The sequence below is a fragment of the Callionymus lyra genome, chromosome 16 (assembly GCF_982586985.1).
Source record: "Callionymus lyra chromosome 16, fCalLyr1.hap1.1, whole genome shotgun sequence".
Taxonomy (NCBI): domain Eukaryota; kingdom Metazoa; phylum Chordata; class Actinopteri; order Syngnathiformes; family Callionymidae; genus Callionymus; species Callionymus lyra.
In genome coordinates this window covers 8,912,570-8,933,880 of record NC_141833.1, presented here as the reverse complement: position 1 = coordinate 8,933,880, position 21,311 = coordinate 8,912,570, and the positions used below count along the sequence as shown (strand labels likewise).

The window sequence follows — 21,311 nt, the reverse complement described above, 5'->3', positions numbered from 1 at the left end:
AGTATCGTCAATATAGTAAATCAGTATTACAGTATCAAGTTAAATACACCCTTTAGAAACTGAGGGTTTAGGTTTTTGTGAATAATTTAACGTTTAATTGAAGAGATGCTACACATTTCTAGAACCATTCCCATCAGTCCTCGTCGCAAATCAAGTGTAAATAAAGTGTAATAAAAAGACAAAAATTCATGGAGCACCCATTTTTTTATTTGTACAAATCAAACAGCCTCTCTACTTCAGGGGGATGAAACGAGAAGAATGTGTGGCTCCGATACCGGGGCGACCGTGCTTGACTGGCTTGTAGGTGATGGAGAATTCACCCAGGTAGTGGCCGCACATCTCAGGCTGTGGACAGAGAAACATACATGTTAGGAAATACTCTTTAGTCATGAGTACATGGGGGATAAACAAAGTATAACAGGTTTGATTGGTAAATACAATGTACAGGGTGTGATTTATCAGGCTGACAATATTTAATAAACTCATTTTCTATTAGCTAAAAAGGGAGCCGGGTTATCAGTTATAATCAATGTGTACAATTTTATTTATAGAGTAATTTACTACGTTTTGACAGAAGAAAAACGATCCGTACCTTGATTTCAACCTGGTTGAAAGTCTTTCCGTTGTACACCCCAACCATAGATCCGACCATCTCGGGCAGGATGACCATGTCTCTAAGATGAGTCTTCACCACGTCTGGCTTCTCCATGGGGGGAGCCTCCTTCTTGGCCTTGCGCAGGCGCTTAAGGAGGGACTGCTGCTTGCGGCGCAGGCCACGGTTAAGCCTCCTTCGCTGGCGAGCGCAGTACAACTGCATCAGCTGCTCACTGAGGAAGACAGGATGCAAAAGAAGCATGTTACAATGTCCACCAGATATGCAGGGATACAAACTAGTGTAGAAAAAAAGCACAATAGCCAGACAACTTTTAATCTTCGAATCCTCTGGTTTAGTCAAATTGTTGACACGTCATTGTGTAAAGCAAGGGCATTAGGCGCCGCAGAATAGCTGCCTTAGTGGTTGTTGGTCTTTCCCTTCTACTGGTTATTGTGCGTCATCTTATTTCATCCCATTTTCTGTAACGCTAAAGCAAAAACACAGGCAATAAAAGTTCAAGTCTGATTTAAATTTAAAACCTTGTTAAAGGTAGAGGACTGAGCAAAATGTACAACTATTGAACAGGACATTAGTGCAATATGTTTAACTATTGGAGCCCAGTTTCAGCACGTTTCTGGTACAGTACCAATTATATATTTCATACCTACAGAGCCATCATCCAAAAGTTCTTTCATGACAACTTGAGATCTTTTTGATAATATAGGTTTGCCTGTAGACGAATCTTCATGGGATACCAAAAGCTAATAATTTTTATTTCTCATGTATAAACACAAATGACTAAAGACACACCCAAGAGCCAGAGAACAATTCAATGTTGTTGTTTTTATTGATACTATACTTGGTCGATATGGCAGTTTCTAATTAAATAAACTCTTGCAGGCCAGAAATAGAATGTCATTGATTTGACACATTTGTAACTTACGTGTGATGTACTTCAATATAGTAAGTCAAGGTTCAGTCTCATCCTGGACCACAGTGGTACTTACTAGGACATGTCCAGAAGCTGATCCAGGTCAACACCTCTGTAGGTGAACTTCCTGAAGGTACGCTTCTTCTTGATCTCGGTATCCGCCTGGAAAAAAACATAAATTATACGTTAACCATTGACTCGGCACATCATTTATAGACATCGGGGAAAATTCGAAGAGAAATTGTTCAGATTATACAACTTGAAGTGAACGGCATTATTTCCAGCTTTTATCTAGTTTGTACGTTGACTTAGCTTAGCCTAGCATAGCCGGCTGAGCTACTACGTGTACGCGGATGTTTTATGGTCATTTACGAGCCAATTTCGCAAACATGCTCAAGTACAGGTGTCTCACCATCGATAAATGGTGTCGATGGGTTTACAATATTATTTTTAAGATCAGATGCAGGCGGATTCACTTGTAGAGGCTCTGGGCTCAGTTAAACACCTACCATCTTGCTTGATGTTCCGGGGGAAAGAACGGCTTGAATTCTCGCGAGGCCTGATATCGCGCGACTACAGCTACTTCCGGTGGTGTCTTTGACTGACGTTTTATGACAAAACAGCGGATGGCGCTATTGGGCTGTTTATACGTGGAGACTTTCAGTGGTTAATGTATTTTTTTTTATTATTATTATTCATTATAATAATTAATAATTAATTTATTAATTGTTATTTTTATTATAAATCGTTAATCTACATGTTAACCCTACTTAAAATTGGCCATTGTATTCATATTCGATATTATAGCATAATTCAAAATAACTAATATACCGGTAATAATTTAATAAATAATGTAAAGGATTACTTTAAGATATTGTAATTCATTTTTTCCCCCTAATACCTTTGTTTCATGTGGTCTGAATGCCTACATTTAGATCTAACTGAAGTAAACTTTTGAAATTCTATTATATTATATATTATATATATGTATAGCTATTGCTTCTAAGCTAAGACATTCTTATTTGTCCAGGTTTTTCCCTGATTTTCTGGGACTCCTGTGTTTGTCTTATGTTGTCTTGACCTTTTAAATAATATATTTTAACTGTGTATTGTTCTTGATTGTTAAAGCGCTTCATGACCCTGGTCTATAAAGGCGCTTGAGAAATAACCATTACTTACTTACTTACTTACTTACTTACTTACTTACTTACTAGGACAACGGGGATGACAAAGGTTAATTCACTTCAACAGCCAAATTTCTTTGGAAAAATGTTTTCCCTCCTTGATGGACATGTAGTTAACGCAATACAGGCTTTAATAGGATAACATTCCTTTACAAAAATAGTGGTGAATTTAAAACTTTTTGTATGACTCAACATACTTTATATATAATAAATTATATATAATAAATATAAGAATAATTAATTTCTTAGTTACTAGTTTATGTGCCTTTGAGCAAACTTTGGAATTCGAGAAGTTCTTTTTTTTATTTCAGATTGCCAATAAGTTGGCTGTTGCTGACCAGGTTCATGAGTTACTGACTCATCAAACAGTTGATTTGTTAATAAATAAATAAACAAATAAATGTGACTCAGGGGGAAGAGACCACCAATGGTCATGACACAAGAGCAATAAGTCTATTAATATAAATTATTCCAAATTAATTTAAAAAAAAGGATATTTTTTTTAACACGTATTGATCAACTTTTTGAATAAATGACTATTATTTGTTGCTTAATGTGTTTGATTCATGTTGCAAAAAAATAAGCATGCTTGATAAATATGTTTTCATGACTCTTGACATGCTTGTCTGTTCCAGTTCCCTCAGGGAGATCAGTTAACATAAGCTATAGATCTTGGTGCTTGAATCTATATTTAAACTTGGGTGTATTTGTCTCCTCCGGCTCCACTTGCCAAACAAAGTTTATATTGACAGAAAGTCATTGTAAACAAACAAAAAAAGGATGACATCACTTAAGAATGAAGATCTTTTATTACTACATGTTTATCTAAAGTCCTTGTAGAAAAACAGCCCTCATTCAAATCACAAATAAGCATAAATAAAATTCTTACACATCAACAACGTTGAGGAATGAATCGCTTGATTAAGAAAGAAAATCCAGTATTCTCGTGTGGAATGTTTAAGATGATCTCTAGTCAGATGGTTTGAATCCAACTAAAACAATGGTTACTAATACATTTATTTCTTCTGTACGTTCCCTCATCGATGAAACGGACCTAAATAGTCGACTATAACTGGTCCATGGAAAACACTAAAGGAATGATAAAACACAAATGTACATTCTTATAATCCCACTGGTGGTAAAAAGTCATAATCTTTCTTCTTGAACTGCATTCCCTCACTTTTACGGCCACTCTCCACCCCTGAAATCTCCCTCTGTGTAACAGTAAATACACATTTAAAAACAACACATTAGTTTGGCACCCAAGTTCCTGTGGTCACTCTCCAAAACATAAACAATCACAGATAAAACGGTTCACCTTGATATGTGTAACATTGCTTTGGGCAAAAAAAAATACGATTCATACAATAATAAAAAAAAAGGATAAGACCGGAAAAGGTGCATCATCCGAAGAAAAACTATCAAGACATGTTTCTTGCATGACTCAAAGCAGACCATGAGCGTTTAAGATTATTTAAGATGGCTGGAAAACGTCTTTTAAGTTGACTTTAATAAGTGAGATCCAGAAAATGGCACTTCTCTTCTAATAATATTCTTATTTATGACCATATTTAAAAACCTTTTTTGACATTTTCACTCACAAATTTTATTTTTAGCTCACGCTTCTATTTCTTAACTATTCCTTGTTGAGTCTGAACAAACGAGACACGTCGACACCGGGTCTTATTGGCCCTTAAGCACGATGCGGGTTTTCTTTCGCTCAGTCCCTCATGCGGTTTAATAATCGGTCCCTTCTTCTCGGTACACTTGCTCCTCCTCATGGTAACCCTGGTAACCCTCATCATGTAAATCCGGGACGTAGTCCGTTGCTCCGCTGGCCCCGTTCAGCTCCTCCGCCACCTCCCCGCCTTTAGAACAGTACTTGGCGTCGTAGATCTGTCGGCCGAGGCCGAAGTTCTGGCCGCTCTGGTTCGCCCCCTGGCTGTAGCCCATCTGCAGGGACATGGTGCTGTTGTCGCACTTGTCCGTGCCCAGCTTCTGGTCGTAGATGGCGCGCCTCGTCCCCGGCGCCGTCATACCAGCCTGTGGAAGTACATGCTTGAGTCAATGTTTGGCTATTTAACTCTTCATATAGGGCTAATGTGCAGCAGGAACGTACGACACCCTCAGGCTGTTTTCCGCACCAATATTGAAGTGATGATGACAAGAAGAGGATGTATTTCAGTTACCTGGCTTGCACCTTTGTTTGTTCCCATCTGCAGACTGATGGTCGTGTTGTCCATCGGTGCCTGGATTTGTGCTTTGTGGTCGTACAGATGTCTCCTGGTTCCATAGGCGTTCATACCGGCCTGACTGGCACACCTGTTGGTCCCCATCTATCAACACAAGAAGAACAAATATATTCATTAAAACACACCAACAAAGCACATGCCACAGTCCAGGAGCTAGTTTTACTTAAAGAATGAAATAAAAATATAAACACACATACACTGTACACAGCACAGCATTCAAATGAATCATTAAAATAGTTAAGAGAATATAACATCAAATTAAAATGAACATTAAACAAAACTTTCTTTTTCTTTTTGTTAAGGTATTATTTATATATATATTTTATTAGCCACAATAAGAGGAATGGACCGACTAACCTTAGAAATATAGGCTACCCCTCATTTCTTTTTATTTTATTTACTATTATGTTTATTTAAAGTTATTATGACTATCCTTTATTTTGTATTATAATTTTTTATAACTTTTTATGTTTTAATGGGAACTGTTTGTATTAAAATAATGTGAATGTATGTTTATTATTTTCTTGTGAACACCCGAAACAACAATTTGACAATGTGGGAAAATGTACAGTATATCCACCAATCAATCTATATCTAAATCAATAGTTAACCCGTTGGAATGTTAAATGTTATTTAATAATATTTAATAAAAATAATCACCATTTTTGTCACATAAAGATTAATAAAGGTTGATGTTTTCTTTTTTCTTGTATGTTTTCTAGTGATTTGTTAGCAATTCTTTGTTTTATGAAGCCAAGTTTTACGTTAGCATTAGCAGTAGCGGTTAAAAGCTAGTGAATAACAAATCCTTACTAAATTGAGTCAGAACAACTCCTATATTATATAATTATATAATGTTTTCCTTTCGTCCTATTATATAAAGTACATCTCAGAAGATTGTAAATATGTTCAGAGTATTTCACATTATTTTGTTAAAGCGACAGAGTCAATGCTAGCTAAGCTACATTAGCTTCCGTTGCGCCTCAATGAATCCACCCATGACGGTGTCATATTCACATGCTGAGGTGAAAAACAATGTGCTATTGTGACATGTCTTCAGGTCGCTGACACCTGTGTGACACGGCTCTTGGCAACAGAAACAACAACAAACACGAGTGCGGAACAATGTGCGGCACTGATACTCCAGCGAGCGAGAGGACATGAGATCGTGACAGACTTGAGTTTCGTCACAGTTTCACGCCGAGGAACATTCATCGACGGACACGTGCCGAACCGAGATTGAAAAGGTGATTAATTTATCTAAAATCTTGAATAAACGTGTCAAAAAACATATTTTGCATGTCATTTTCAATATGAAAACCAGCAAGAAGCAAGTTTTATGACCAAGTTGTGCAAACAAATGAGAAGTTTAAAAAAAAGTACGTATTAAAACTACATTTAAAAAAAAAGATAATTGTACCTGCAAGCCGATGACACAATTTCCAGCCTTCAGCTTCTCATCATCGAACGTCCGAACTTGCTTGTCGGCGTATTTGACCCCGATGTCCGTCCTGGAATGATTTCCTTTGGTCTTCGCCTAAACACATCAATATTGGTTATTTCAGGATGAACATGGACATAAGAACAAGTCTTTTCTAAATCGTAACACTTAATATGTAGCTAAACACGCTTAGCTTCCATTATACAGATGATAATTAATTTGAATTTAATTTGGATCGTGTTGAAGGAGGATTTTGTTATATTATGTTTTAATTAAGTTGATTATGGCGACAATGCCCCCCTAAAAAAACAAAATGAACTTAATACAAGATACAATAAAAGAGGAAATGTTTCAGTGGTACTAACTGATTATTACTCGCTATTTTATTATTATTACAAGTTAAATCGATTTGATTTAAAATTCCTAAAGATAAATACCATAAGAACGTTTTATATTGAGGTAAATCGTTTTTATGTCATAGGTTGAATTTATTTTAACAATTCTATTTTAAATATACATATAGAGTATGATATTATCATTCCAATAATTAAATATAAAATCTATATTTTCTTTTAATTTCATTATGAAACTGATTGTATTACAATGCCACCATTTTATGTATTTAATTTAAAAGGCTTTGAATTAAAAATGTGTAAAAAAAAATATTCAATTTTAAAATTAAATTATTAGACATTTAAAAACAAAATCAAATATTCAATATACAAATAGTTGAAAAATATATTTAAAAAAAGGAAGAGTAGATACAAAAAGTGTATATAAAATTATAAGTTATAAAATCTGAAATGTTAAATTCAATGAGTCAATATTATTAACCCTTGTGTTACCTCAGGGTCACGGTGACCCGGAGGCCGAAAAGGGTCAGCTTGACCCAGAGATAACACAATGCCTAAAGCTACATTTGCCCTGGGGTCTGTCTTGTGTGTTGTATCGTCAGTCTAGACCCAACTCACCATGCCAGCCAGGGCGAGCAGGGACGTCTGAACCTGTGTCATGTTGCCATTTTCAAACAGGTCGTTGGCCTCGAAGATGTCATGAGGCTTCAGGCCGTAGCCTATAGCAGCCTTGATGAAGTTCCCGATGTTCTCCAGCTGAGGACCAGAGAGCACAATAATGACCAACACAAAAAAAAAAGGCGGGTTGTTCGGTGAGAAAAACATGCCCGATCCAGTAGCCCAGTGAGACCAGACAACACACACATCTATATAATTAAAGCGACTTCACTACACCCTCTATTATGAGCGCTTTTGTCATCGTCTGACTCACCTGGTGCCAGTTCAGAGCCGTTTTGTGGACCTTTGGCACAGACTTTTTCTCCAGTGTGTTCATGAGACTGGAAGAGAATCGTGGGAATAAATATTAAAAAAACGTCAACATGTTGCTAATGAAACCCTCGGGTCATGAACACACCTGCACAGGATGACACCACTTTTTAGGCCCTTCTGAAAGTCGGGGCCGATCGTGTCTCCGGTTATTTCCTCGATCCAGCATCGAAGCTCCTCTTCTTTCTGGACATCATACTTGGCTGCGATCTGATGGAGTGGACGTCACAGTTAATATGTTGTTTTGATCACATGGTACAAGGGGAAGATATCGCCATTAATCACCCAATAATTAAATCAACTTAAAGTTAGAGAGGCTTTTATTTGCTTCTGACAGGAAGTGGTTCCTGTGTTGTTCTCAGTATTATCTTGAACTTCAAAGTATATATTTTTATTGAGTATTGTTTTGATTGTTTAAGCGCTTTGTGACCCTGGTCTGGAAAAGCGCTATATAAATACAAATTACTTACTTATTTAAAAATGTTAGCGTGAAGATATAATACATCGAAATAGGACAGAAATTGTTTACCAATGTAAGTAAGTAAGTAATTTTTATTTGTATTGTAACTATGTAAATCTAACATGTTAGATTTTCATAGTTACTAAATTACTACTTAATTTTCAAATGTATATAATAGGACAAAAGGAACATATTATTACAATATTATGGAAATGTCCACATTTTAGTTATATTTTAGTCACAAATAAAATGAAAACAAAATTTATACGTATAAATTGGACGTAAGCTAACATGCTAAGTAAATTAGCATTGTTGGGCATTTGTTTAAAAAAAACAATAGTAGTCTACATTGTCCTTGTAGACTGTGACTAACAAAAACTTTTTTTTGGCTGGTGTTTCACCTTTAAGCACAAACAAACATCTGTTTTTGTTGACATTTGTAATCTCCACTGTCTCTACAATGGCACGTTAAAGAGCTAAATGCTTCATCTAGACTTAGTTTGAGCTATTTAAAGATATTTTATTAGATAAAAAAAGACAAATAAAATGACTTTTCAAACTACTCATAGGGTTTACTTTTAATCTAAATTTGACTTTATTCCCGTAATGCATCTTTAAAATAACTCCAGTGTACGCTAAGGAACGTCGCCACAAAGATTTCGTGTTACACCGACATGACCCGACCTGCACGCTCACGCTCCCAAGGATATCCTGTTTGGTAAACTTCTAAATTCTCCCCTCAAGAACAGGAAGGCAGTCACTGAATCGAAGCGGGCGTGTTTTCATTTTAAAGGGTCTTATCGCGGCACAAAGGCCGACTCTTTAGGCGGAGGTGCCATATTTTCATTTGTAAAGGTTTCACTCTGAAAGTGTGAGGAGCGTGTTTTTCGGGCGATGAATACTAGTACTGAGAACAAAAATGGCTGCCGTCTCGTGAAACAACTGTGGCGCTTGTGCGACTACGAGAGCAGGTATACGTCTGTATACGTCTGTATACGTCTGTTCCTTTAAACACCAGCTAAAGTGTTAAATGGTCTCAGGAAACCACGTCAACGCCGCTCTCTGTTTCGGCTTTAAACCACAAACCGATGAAACAGAAAGAGGATGTTTATTTTAAATATTAAGTATATATTTTTTTCAAATAGAGAATATGTTCAGAAATACTAATAATTCCGACTTATCTACTTTCTTTAATGATTGACACATGATAAAAGTAAGTAAGGAAGTAAGCAATTGATATTTATAGAGCGCTTTTCTAGACCATGGTCACAAAGAAGAAAATAAATAGAGGACACTAGGCCTCTATAAAAATGGCCATCTGTCATTTCAAAGAGATAAACCAACTGTAATACCTCAAGATCAACCGTCAACAGAAGAAAACTGCTTGCATGCAAGTGAACGCAACATAACCGGTTTGAGGAAGCAAATGTGTGTCAACATTAATGATATTTAATGTAAAGTTGATTTATATTGTTGAATATTTCCCTTTTTCCTTTGTATTTTACAACTTTACGAAAGTAAATTTTATATTATTATTATATATTTTATTTAAAAATAGATAAATGTGAGAAAGTTCCGAAATAAAATAAACTCAATAAAGGATGATGCAACTAAAGCTTTTAATATCCGGTTTAATTGAAAAAGAGGGTTTATAAATACATGAGATTCAAAAAGTTTTTTTTACTAATGAGCAACTATGACGTGACGCCATGTGTGTGAAATCCTGATGCGAACACTGAGGCATACATTTTTCTCTTTTGTGTTTTCACAATAAAAACTGAACCCATAAAAAGGTTGGTGTCTCCGGCTCACAGTTCCTCGGCAAGAATGTCCTCTAATTACATTCTCTTCGCTCAGTTATCCCCCACGTTTGAAAAACAACACAGGCCACTTTAATTGCCTGCAAAAAACTCCCAACAAATGTAATTTACAGAGACGTGCTGCACGCCAGGAATGTAGCGAGCCGTGTGTTAGTGGTGAAAGGTGGTGACATGTAGAAAAAGGGGGTCACATCGCAGCTCATTTAGCTTCCTGCAGTATTTTGTAAATCTCTTTTCCACACGGTTGAATACCTGACATTTCGCCGACACTGACAAGCGGAAATACCACTCAAATCTTGCTCAAGGTTCAGATCGTTGTGTGTTTTTTATGTCAGGAGTTGTCGAAAATGGTTGCAAATTATAGGGCATTAAACGAGAGGATTCTTCACAGAGTTGAGCTTCTCAAGCACGCGTTTATTTTCGTCTCCGTCACTCTGTGTGGGAAATGGGGTTTTCAACTCTCACATGTTGGCAATTACATAAACTGAGAAGAGGCGCCTGGAGGTAAACAAAGCAATTGTTAGCATAAACAAAACTTAATTACTGTCGAATGTTAACATTTACGACCGTCGACCAGCTTTAACAGCCTTTTAATTCCAACCTGTTACTTCTGCTTTCACAGGCCAGAATCATGACGGCCAATCACATCATGACACTTATTATTACTAATCATTTAATTAAATTATAACTTCTTGATTTCTTACTTTATCCTCTTTTTACTACATCCTTCACACACTAGCCTGTTAAAGAACAGCTAAAAAAAGTACCATTAGTCTGGTTCTGTCAAGGTTTCTGCCCTTTTCAGTTGCCGTTTTGTTTAGCCAGTCCCTGGATTAAGTTTAACCCTATGAAGCCCAACAAATATATTTGACACATTCATGTTCAGGCCTCCTTTGTATATATGTTTTAAGGATTGAAAGTAAAATATATTTAACTAGTCCATCAGTGACAAGAAACGTTCATCTTATTAAAATATATGTCTCTATGTTTTCTTATTGTCAGATAGTCATTTGTATCATTACTCTCTGTGGTTTCGGTCAAAGTTCTTTCATGGTACTACTTAACCACAGTCTATACTCTACCTTTAAGACATTTTACATCCGCCTGCTACAAAACGAAGCTTAAAAACTTAAGTGCACGCTAAAATAGTTTCAAGCATTTGAAACTCTTGTCTAAATTGTTGATCTATTAGTTATAAATGCACATTTAGTAACATTTCCACTTTTAATAATTTTCATTTAAGACCCAATGCTGTATAATAAAGTTGTGTACACTTGACATTGGACAGTTTGACACTTTTCACTCTGGATGGACTTTCAACTGTTAAAATTAAACCAATTTTACGTTTGCTTTAATTGTGTAATCCATGCATTTGCAGTTGCAGGGTAACAGGATTTAACAGGCAACCTCAGGTCTGTGGCAGACGTCAATATAAGTGTTAGAAAGTTATCAGCGGGATCGACTTTGGAATTTTAAGTGGATCCGGATGGGCAAACATTTCTGCGCTCCCAACACAAGCGGGGTCATTGAGAAGACTCGCTATGTGGGTCAGTGACTCTCACCCGAAACCATCTGACAAACTTGATCAGACTTTCGTTTCCTTTCAACGAACTGACAACTCTCGTGAAAGTGACCACGATTTAAAGTTTTGTCTGAAGAGATTTTCACTTTTTTTTTTGTTGCAACAACGACACGTCTTAGCCGGAGGGACAACGCCCATAGAGAGATTTACGGCACTTTCTTTTTTTTTTTTGGATCTCAATGAATCACTTCAATACAGTTATTTTATGATGTAAAAGAAAACATCTAACATCAATAAATTAAATTGGTTAAGAATTAAAAGTCGTATCACTTTTCTCTAAGTTATGTTGCGATACAAACATGGCAGCAGGTGACAACAAAATAACTTCCACGGAAGTAAACTGGTTTTAAATTTAAAGATAATGAAAAAAGGTTGTTAAGTGTGTTTAAAAGTATTCGTACCTTGTTCTTGACCTCCGCGGTCAGACCGTAGGCCGGACCTCTGTTAAAAGATGTCATTTCCACGCACGTTTTTTTTACGAAGTTGAACAGACGAAGGTTTTTTTTCTGGCCGAGAATTTAAAAGTACTCTTGAGTTATCGTTACTTCGTTCAATGATCGCTGGAATATAAATACTTCCTCTCGCTTGTTGCAGCCGCCAATGAGATTCGCTCCCACGGTTTCATCCACGCAGAGCAGATGGAGTCAAGATGCTTCACGGACGCTCGTGCTCCGCCCTCATGAATATTCAACACCGGCTTTAACTTTACTCACGACGATTACACAATAGTGTTGACAAGTATACCAATGAACTCTAGTAACCTAATACTAACACAAAATAAAATGTAACTGCAATTAATCAACCCTTGCTATTTTGCGCACAGGACAAGGGACATCCTGGAAAGTTACCGAAGACCATTCAGACACGCTCGTATGTAAACATTCTTGATAAGTTAAAAAAGAGAAAATCAAGCTGGATTTTACTTTTTCTGCTTAAGCTAACTAACATTGTTGCCTCTTCAGAGTTTTGTTAACGCAACTTTGGAATTTATTATAGTGACAATACAGAATAAAAGTAAGAAATAAGAAAACACACAAAAAAAGTAATAGAAAACGAAAGCCAAGTTAATACTAGCAATAGTTACTGTTACTTGGTTATTACTACTGTGTAACTACTATTATTTTATTCGCAACCATGTTTGCTACTTTACTCACAATACAATTTGGTAATTGTATAATGTTTTATCAAATGTTATTTGCATTTACTTTAACAGATATTACTTCTCAATACTTTTAAATCTTTTTTTTATTCAAATACTATATTTTAAAAAAGGATTAAAGGATGTTCAAGCTAGATGACTCATGTGTTGTCGTAAGTTAAAAATGAAATGATTAACCTGTCCAGTAGGTTCTGATTCATCCATTTTGTTTCACATTTTCGAGCGTCAGTGTCCACAAAAACAATCCTACGGCCGCCAAGAAAAGCTGCTCAGTCCTAACACTCCAGCTAAAAATCATTCTTGTCAATTACTAAAAACAGATAAATGTAAATGTTAAATGTTAAATAGTTTAATTTTATAATCAGGTTTTTATATATTTCAGTTCTTATCGTTTTATAAAATGTTGAATATATTCACAGTAACTACAGTATGTTGAAAATGTAATACATCCAGAGAAAATGAGCCTTAAAATAACTAAATAGTAAATATTGTCAAGTAATAATAATATACTTTTAAATTAGTTTTATATACTATAAAAGTGAATACTTGATATGTTGGATTATCTCATGGTCTGTTGAACTCCCCCACAAAAAAAGGCGTTAAAAATTACAACAAATGCGGAAGTGGGACGAACAGAGTTCTCTTGCTCGCCGACACTCTCTGGCAGGAGCCTCGCTGCATCGATCAGTGGCTCCACCTTCCGCTTCTGTCTTTGGGTCGCGATTGATATCAAAAAGTCCATATATGGAAGGAAACGTCCCAAAATTCCTGGATGGTGGGAGTGATCCCTGAGTCCCACCCTGCATTCCAGACAGCCAGTAGAGCAGACGATGTCGCACGAACTTGAGTCATTGTTAAAAAAAAAAAAAAACTACTCTGAGGAATCTACCGAGTTGACGTCATGTCGCTGCTTTTACTGCGCGGCAAATCTCAGCGTGTTGGGAAGTGCGCAGTCGTTTAACGACAACACAAACAAGATCGCATTTGAAGATGTTAAGGATTCAGGAACTTCAAGTTTTATGTCTATTTTTAACGTGGTGAAGTTAAACAAAAAGTTACAATTGAACTTCCGGTAAACATAAATATGAAAGTTGAATTAAAAATGCAATTTATGTTGAGGATTTATTAGATTATAAGTGTAAATGGATAGGGGCCGCTATCTTACTTAAAATGTGCTAAATTCCAGCGCATACAAGAGAGGAAACAGTAAAGTCTACTTGTCAGTCGCAGCAGAGTACCAGACAGTGATTACTAGCGCTGAGAGGTAGCTGAAGATGAATCATATTCAAGGGAAACTACAAAACCAGACAGTCTTCATTGAGATAACCTTACTATTCTTGTCATACATTAGCATCACAAGGGCTTAAAAATATTAATGAAAGCGTCCCTTTTGACACAATAAAGCTTCGTAGTCGACACCCAGGTACAATTTAAAGTCCCGCAGGTCTGTCAGGTGGAATCCTCCGGCTCTTTTAACCATTTAAGAAAAAGAAAGTCACACAGTTTTGATGCCTGGCAAAGGTTGAATGTCAACTAGTGAGGTAAGTATGACAGTTTGTGAAGGTTATTTTCGTTTTTCCGAAGAAGATAGATATCATTTGAGTAATTCGATGAGGCCTTTAAAAAGCTGATTCATAATACACGGTTACATATGCATGAGAACTTCAGAAAAATTCTTGCCCTTTTGTATTTTAAAGTATAAAAAGTTTAACTTATTTTATGGAAATCATGGAAATAAGACCCAGAATCTCCTTTCAAATTAGTCATTTAAAACACTTTAAAACTCTCCTTAATAATGCAGCATGTTACCTGAAAATAACATTTTAGAAAATTAATTTTCTACGTCACTCTGACACTCTCATTTGAAATAACGTAAAGTCACTTTGTTTAGCTTATTTTATTTTATTTTGTTTATACTGTCGTTATATTCAGTTACTGTTTTGTTATTTAATGCTATCGTCCTCTTCTGTGTGCTTTTTGGTTTTTCTCTATTCCTTCTGTGCTACTGGAAAACAGAAATTTCCCTGAGAGTGTCATCTCAAAGGGATCAATAAAGTGCAGTCTCAGTCTAAGTCACTCAAATGTTTTAATTCCACCCCATATGGTTTATGTTCTGGCTATTACAGGAAATACAGCATTTTCCATTTAGTTTCTGGTAGTTAAAGTTTGTCATGCTTTAGTGTGTACAGTAACACATAATAGATGGAGATACTGTTAAAAAATATTTTAATGATACATTTTATTCCAACTGTGATTAAAGTTTTGAGAACATTTTTAGCTGAATTAGATCTGAACTGTGAATAACTTCTTATACAGTTGTACGTTCATTTTAAAATAATGATCCATGTTCTTTTAAAGGAATCTAACTTTTCTGTAGTCCAGAATAAAAACATCACTATTGTCATTTCTTGGTGGGTATAAAGTAAAATATAAAATACATTTCGGATTAATTTGTACACCTGCCTTAAGATAAAAAAGAGTGGGGTTTACCAGGTGTTTTTGTTTTTTTGTAGCAAACTCCCTCAGGGGTTTTCAACCCAACAGGAATGACGAGTTTTACAGGAGAAATGACACAGACCAGGTGTCTTCAGTCTAGTCAGACAGATGTGCTCACTGCTTCTGTGGTAAATCGATGACCACATCCATTAAAGATGACGTCACCGTACCCGTGACGTCATTGAAGCGGTCTCTACCTGCAGGGAATTTGAATTACTCAGTCGGCAGCAAGTTCAAGATGAGTCAAGCGATAAGAAAACTCAACGAGATGAAGTCATCACCTACATTCATTGATGGTCAAAGTGCTCCCCCTATCGGAAGCAGTAGTCAATTACAACGGACTCGCTCTCCCTCAGACACACACACACACAGTTCGCTGAGCTGAAGAATTAGATCACTTTATTTTTTTCCAAACAATTGAGAGATGTTAAACACTGAACAGATAAGGATGCCCCTTTGTCAAAACTCCACAACACAGATTTCGAATCAAGCGATTGTAAGCACTTTTCTTTATTGCCAGCTGTGGTGTTGTGCAGTTTCTCCATCACCCGCACCCTCCATCAGTGCTTTGAAAAATAAAGTAACATCGACGGTGCATAAACCAGCGTCATACTGATCTCGGAATTCAGAATTCGCAAAAAACTTCCAGCTCTAAAGGACAAATGTGTTCTACGCGGAAGCAGATCCAGATTTACCATTTTTTACCAAGGCACGTTGGTAGGGATGAATTAAGGAGTGGACTTATGAAAATAGAAGCTGCGAGAAAAAAAAGAGGAAACCAGGGCGAGTAAAGGGACAGAGGAGTCAAGTACAATGCTACCCAATGTTGTCGTAAACCTTAAAGCAGCTACAAGAACCTTAATTCAAAAATACTGATTGAAATAGAAACTTCGACGGTCAGAGATGAGCATGATGAAGACAAAAAAAAAAAAGTGAAGGTTGAGAAATCTCATGATGTTCGAGGTTAAAGATGCAGACCGGACATGATTGAAGTACTGTCTTCAGCCGTGATTAAGAATCGACTTTTCAAAATGCATCACGTGAAATCTTCATTCAGTTAAGCTCAGCCCTGAAACACAAACACTGGGGTGGTATCAAGTATAAACAAACTACTGGCGATTTATAACAACTAAATAGAATTACAGCTTTGAACCGTCATCGTATCTAATGAGTAACAATCCTGTCGTTTTCACATTCGTGACTAGCTGGAGAGAGTGCTCTTGATTTGGAATTGTGAGTGGACTGGGTGCAATAACTTAAGATGTAGAAGGATGGAAGAAAAAGGAAAAAAAGCGACGGTGGTTGAGGGCGAGTGGAATGTAGGTAAAAAAAAAAAAAAAAGCTTGATGAAACTGAAAGAAAGAGTGAAGAGACAAATGGTTTTTTTGAACACCTGTGTTGATGGACATCCCATAAATGCACTGGTCAAAAAAATAAATAGATGTATACATTAACAAATTTATAATTTACTCTTTTTTTATATTTCACATAAAGCTTCTTGTAGCCGCCAAAATACGCTCCAGGATTCGTCGCTCGGGACGCGTCGAGCGGCGTGTGCTGGAGGAACTCGCTCTCTGGGCGCGAACGCGGCAGTCTGGGCAGGTCGACTAAACCCCTTCACACTGCATCGATAAGAAATCCTCATTCAATATCAAAAAGGTGGAAAATTATCCAATTAGGCCTGAATTATCTGTACGATACAGAACATGAAAAATTCACATAATGTCACTTTTTTTTTTTGGTAGCAGAGCTACACAACTAAGGCCTCGTCAATCGGTGCCGTTTGTAAAATAATTCAAAACCAGCCCTTATTATCACAAACTTAATTATTCTTTACATTTTTACCATTTTGTACCAAACTCAATAGATTAGGAAGAGGAAGCGTGGGTGTGGTGGGGAGTTTAGCAGGCCTGGGATTTGCCAAACTCACAGTGAACAAACAAAAAGAAAAAAAAAAAAAATCACAAAGAATCTGGTCTCGAAAAGAGACCAGATAGGAGTGGAAAGCGAAGGACCCTTCCCAAACCCTTCAGTCTAGGCAAACATATGGCAGGATGTTCAATTTGCTTTCATCGCCGTGAGGGTCCAACGATATGCACTCTGTCCAGTCATACCAGCTCCCCTTAGTGTCCAAACAACCGTTGACCCCCGGCCAGTGCTGAGTGTGTATCCTGTCCCTCTCCTCGTCCGTCACCTCTCGACTTACTCCCGGTAAATCCCCCACAAAACTGTCCGTCTGCAAAACATGCATTTTCCTCGTTTCTGTGACAGTTTTTTCTTCCCTTTTCAAATACTCTGACATGAAAAAGTGTGCGCTCGGGGCCTGGACCCCGGAGGAGGTGAGGACATTACTCTGAAGGTTCAAGTAGGACTGGATTATTTCATTTCTAGAAAGCTCTTTCCAGTTTGTCTGACAAAAGGGGTTTGGACTGGGACCCGGCGCCGGGACTGGGGCAGCAGGCTGCGGCAGAGTGATTTCAGTCCTTTGCCTAGACTCAGCAGGTTCGGGAGCGGGGCAGGGGGAAGGGGTTTCCTCTGTCTGAGATGGTTCTTTATGTACCATGGGTTTGATCTGCCCCGTGACAGGATCAAACGTCAGCCTACGTTCTTTTAACCGCACCGGCTTCGTTGTGTCCTCGAATTTTTGGCCGTCCAAGTTGACGGAATAGTTTCTAGGCCGGTATTTTCTCCTTTTGTGATCCAAGTTAGACACGGGCGGCCCTTCCGCGTCGTCGGACACGACTATGGGAGCCTCCGACGCGGCCCTGTGAAGTTCCGAGTTATTATGGGACGCGAGAGGGGAGGACGACGGGGATTCCAGTGATGCGTCTTGCGTCGGGCGATGAGATGGGACGTCCGCGGAGGAGGACCAGTGCATGGAGGACCTGTGAGAAGTATGTGGCAGCTTGTCGGCGTAAGAAGACTGAGCAGGGGGGAACGTAGGCTGGGACGAAGGCATCGGGGACTTCCGACTAGAAGGACTATGCACGGACACTCCTTTTGGTGTGAACGCGGCGGAGCGCTTGACCGCGTTGTCTTGTTTCGCGCTCCTCGGACTGGCCGTGAGACCGCGGGGGCTACGGGCGGGATAGTAGCTTCCCCCGCCGCCGCCTCCGTCGTCCAGCCGAGCCTGTTGCTGCCTCACGGCGACCTTGATTAAAGACGATGTGCTCGGTAGTTTGGCCATCCCCGGGGAGCTGGGGCGAGGCTTGACAGCATTCACTGGAATTCTGTTGATCTTATCATTGTCGAGATGCTCTACCCGAGACCGATCAGGGGACGGGACCACTTCCTGGTCCGGGAGGGTCCCCGGGCTTCCGGCGATCCCGTTGGTTGTCGGCGGAGAAATGGAATTGTCGTACGACATCTTGGAGATTTTCTCCGGTAAATAAACCCCACTGTCTCGGTTCTCTGCTCTGCGTTTACGACTGCCTGACTTCTCCGCTTTTGGGGAGTATGTGTTGTGCACATCGTTTCTGATTTTGACCTCAGAGACCCCCTTCCCTGAAACTAAAATGTCAGGCGGGGATGTATCCGTCCGACAGGGGTGGGAGCTTCCATTTGTAGAACCGGGTAAAGTGGCGTTGACCGTTGGTCCGGGCTCGATCAGCTTCTGCCAGTTCCTCAATAGTTTCTTTGCACGCTTGGCAAGGTCTTCATCCTTGGTCTTCTTCCGTACGTCATTTATTAATTTTCCAAGCCGGGTTTCCTACGGGGAAGAAAAAAAAGAGCCTCCCATTAGAAGTAACCAATAAGGTGATAAATATGGGAAATGGATTCATACCTCAAGTGCTTCTTTGGTGATGGGATACTTTTCAAGACAGGTGATGACCTCCAGTACAGCCACCATGTTGCATATCTGACAAAAGATTTGAAGAAAGAATTAAATTACTTTTTACTTCAAACAATAAAGGAATGCAGTAAAAAATACTTAAGGTTAGGTTAGGTAGAACTTTACTGATCCCTCAGGAGGTCTCCTTCGGGAAATTGTTTTTTCCAATTAGACACAGCAATACAGCAATGATTCATAAAAATAAAACAAGAATAAGAACAAAGAGAAAGAACAAGATGATACAATCTAAGTCTAAAGATAAATAACATAACAAAAATAACAAAGAAAGGATACAAAGATTAACATAGAACAGAACATCATGATACTTTCACTTCACTCCTGCCCCCAAACTCAGAATTGTACAATCTAATACAATCTTGAAGAGTAAAGATATACTAACAATCAGAATTTGTTTTCGCTCTTATAGTTATGTTAAAGGTATGTTTATAAATACACAATCTTTTTTGCTATCCTTCTCAGATCAGGTCCATGTTTCAGGAAAATGAAACTCGAGACAAGCCTTCGCTTGTTTGACAGGTAACTAGTTTCAAAATGTACACGTAAAGAAGTACTTGTATACCTATGAATATATAGGGAAACAGGCCTACAAGACTTATAGTAAACATCAGTATTATTTCTTTATCATTACAAGTCGATTTAAGAAGCTCTTAAGGAAGGCAGTGGAGGTTAATCGTGTGAAAACCAAGTGTCAAAGAAGGACACGTTACCCCCAAAATTCGCCCCTTAAAAGTGCCAGTAGGACACAAGAATCCCACACGAAGATAACTCAAAAGAGCTCCTGGTTTCAGCCGATCGGGCAACTGTTCGAACATTCCTTCTTAACTTGCTGAAACGCTGACCATTTCCCCAAAAACGCAGCTTCGGCTACGTGCTAAGTTAGCTTCTCGAACTCCCCACACTTGGGGAGGAAAACACTTCACTTTTGACGTCAAATATCGTCGCCGGTGTCCCCCCGCTCGTCACGGGTGTCAATACGGTTTTAATAATTCTACTGTTAAGTGGGATTAACGCTCTTACATCACGAAGCGGAGGAAAAAAAAAGCTCAACCCGCTCGGGGGGAAGCAGCGGCTAGCTTAGCATTTAGCATGCTAGGAGCAGTTAGCCTGTTTGAAGTGATGCTAACTCGGCTCGCGGACTGTCAACCGGGCGGCTCGACGATTTGTGCCCAACGCAAGGGGTTCGACTCCAGCCACGGATGGTGGGTTTCACCCGGCGTGTGCGCGGCTGCCGTTGCCACACCGCTAAAGCTAACCTAGCTTAAGACTCACATTGCTGTGCCTGTCGATGGCCTGCAGCAGCCGGTCCCTCATCTGCTGCGGGGTTGCCGAGACCGTTGTCATTGCCCGTCTGGTCCGCGCCGGAGGATGGAGGGAGGAAGCCTCCGAAATCGAGACGATCGTGACTCAAAAGCCGCGGTGGTGAGGGCGGCGGCGTCCGTACAGCATAGTTTCTGCGTCGCCTGTGTAGGGAAGACGACTGGGTTCGCCTCACATGGAGTCTGAGGTGTGTTGACTGCTCTGGTAACTCACTACCAGCTGCTGGATCCCCCGATGGCCTCCTGGTGCATGCTGGGTAACAATGTATGCCGCTCTGACGTCCCTCGCGACGCTTTTAGTAAACATCCCCCCGAAGATATCCCCCCGCACACCGTTCTGGTGGCCATTTATTGAAAGAGACATGTCATGTTGTAGACTTGTTTTTTTTTTATGCGTGACCTGAGCATCTCCACCTGACTGACCCTTAGATCAGGAGATACCATCCAACTTTTGCTTGGACAGCAAATTACTTTTCATTCCCAACACAATGATTATCTTTTTTACGATATATTTTGTGGTCTTGACATTAGTGACTGTGCAATACATATTTTAAGATAATGTACCGTCATCTTGTTTTAAAATTACTTTATATTATAGGTATGTTTTGCTGGTGTTTTTTCCACTCTGCGGTCAAGCTTCAAGGTTTGTCACCCAGTGTCATCAATCCAGGAAGTCCCCACCTCCGAGGGACTCCTTGTATAAACAAAGCAGGCGAGATTACAGCCGGCTTGGAGGAGGAGTAAGTAAGTAAGTAAGTAAGTCATTTTTATTTGTATAGCGCTTTTCCAGACCAGGGTCACAAAGCGTTTAAACAATCAAAACAATACTCAATAAAATATATACTTTAAAGATCAAGATAAAACTGAGAACACAACAGGAGT

The 21,311-nt window shown here is 38.7% G+C and overlaps 3 protein-coding genes across 3 annotated transcripts; all 3 read right to left on the bottom strand.

Annotated features, from left to right (window-relative positions):
* Positions 1–189: 189 nt before the first annotated feature.
* Positions 190–1,741, bottom strand: rps15 (ribosomal protein S15). The gene is made up of 3 exons (XM_087812047.1): positions 1,603–1,741; positions 593–827; positions 190–345 (listed from the first exon to the last, which is right to left on the bottom strand). The coding sequence occupies exons 1-3, from the start codon at positions 1,608–1,610 to the stop codon at positions 232–234; spliced, it is 357 nt and encodes a 118-aa protein (XP_087668173.1). The 5' UTR covers positions 1,611–1,741; the 3' UTR covers positions 190–231.
* A 1,759-nt stretch (positions 1,742–3,500) lies between these two features.
* cnn2 (calponin 2) lies at positions 3,501–12,230 on the bottom strand. The gene is made up of 7 exons (XM_087810799.1): positions 12,007–12,230; positions 7,832–7,953; positions 7,688–7,754; positions 7,375–7,512; positions 6,383–6,499; positions 4,900–5,046; positions 3,501–4,753 (listed from the first exon to the last, which is right to left on the bottom strand). Exons 1-7 carry the CDS (start codon positions 12,061–12,063, stop codon positions 4,448–4,450), a joined length of 954 nt encoding a protein of 317 aa, XP_087666925.1. The 5' UTR covers positions 12,064–12,230; the 3' UTR covers positions 3,501–4,447.
* A 3,412-nt stretch (positions 12,231–15,642) lies between these two features.
* On the bottom strand, positions 15,643–20,658 carry crsp7 (cofactor required for Sp1 transcriptional activation, subunit 7). Its single transcript, XM_087811350.1, has 3 exons — positions 20,383–20,658; positions 19,045–19,119; positions 15,643–18,969 (listed from the first exon to the last, which is right to left on the bottom strand). Exons 1-3 carry the CDS (start codon positions 20,452–20,454, stop codon positions 17,290–17,292), a joined length of 1,827 nt encoding a protein of 608 aa, XP_087667476.1. The 5' UTR covers positions 20,455–20,658; the 3' UTR covers positions 15,643–17,289.
* Positions 20,659–21,311: the final 653 nt, after the last annotated feature.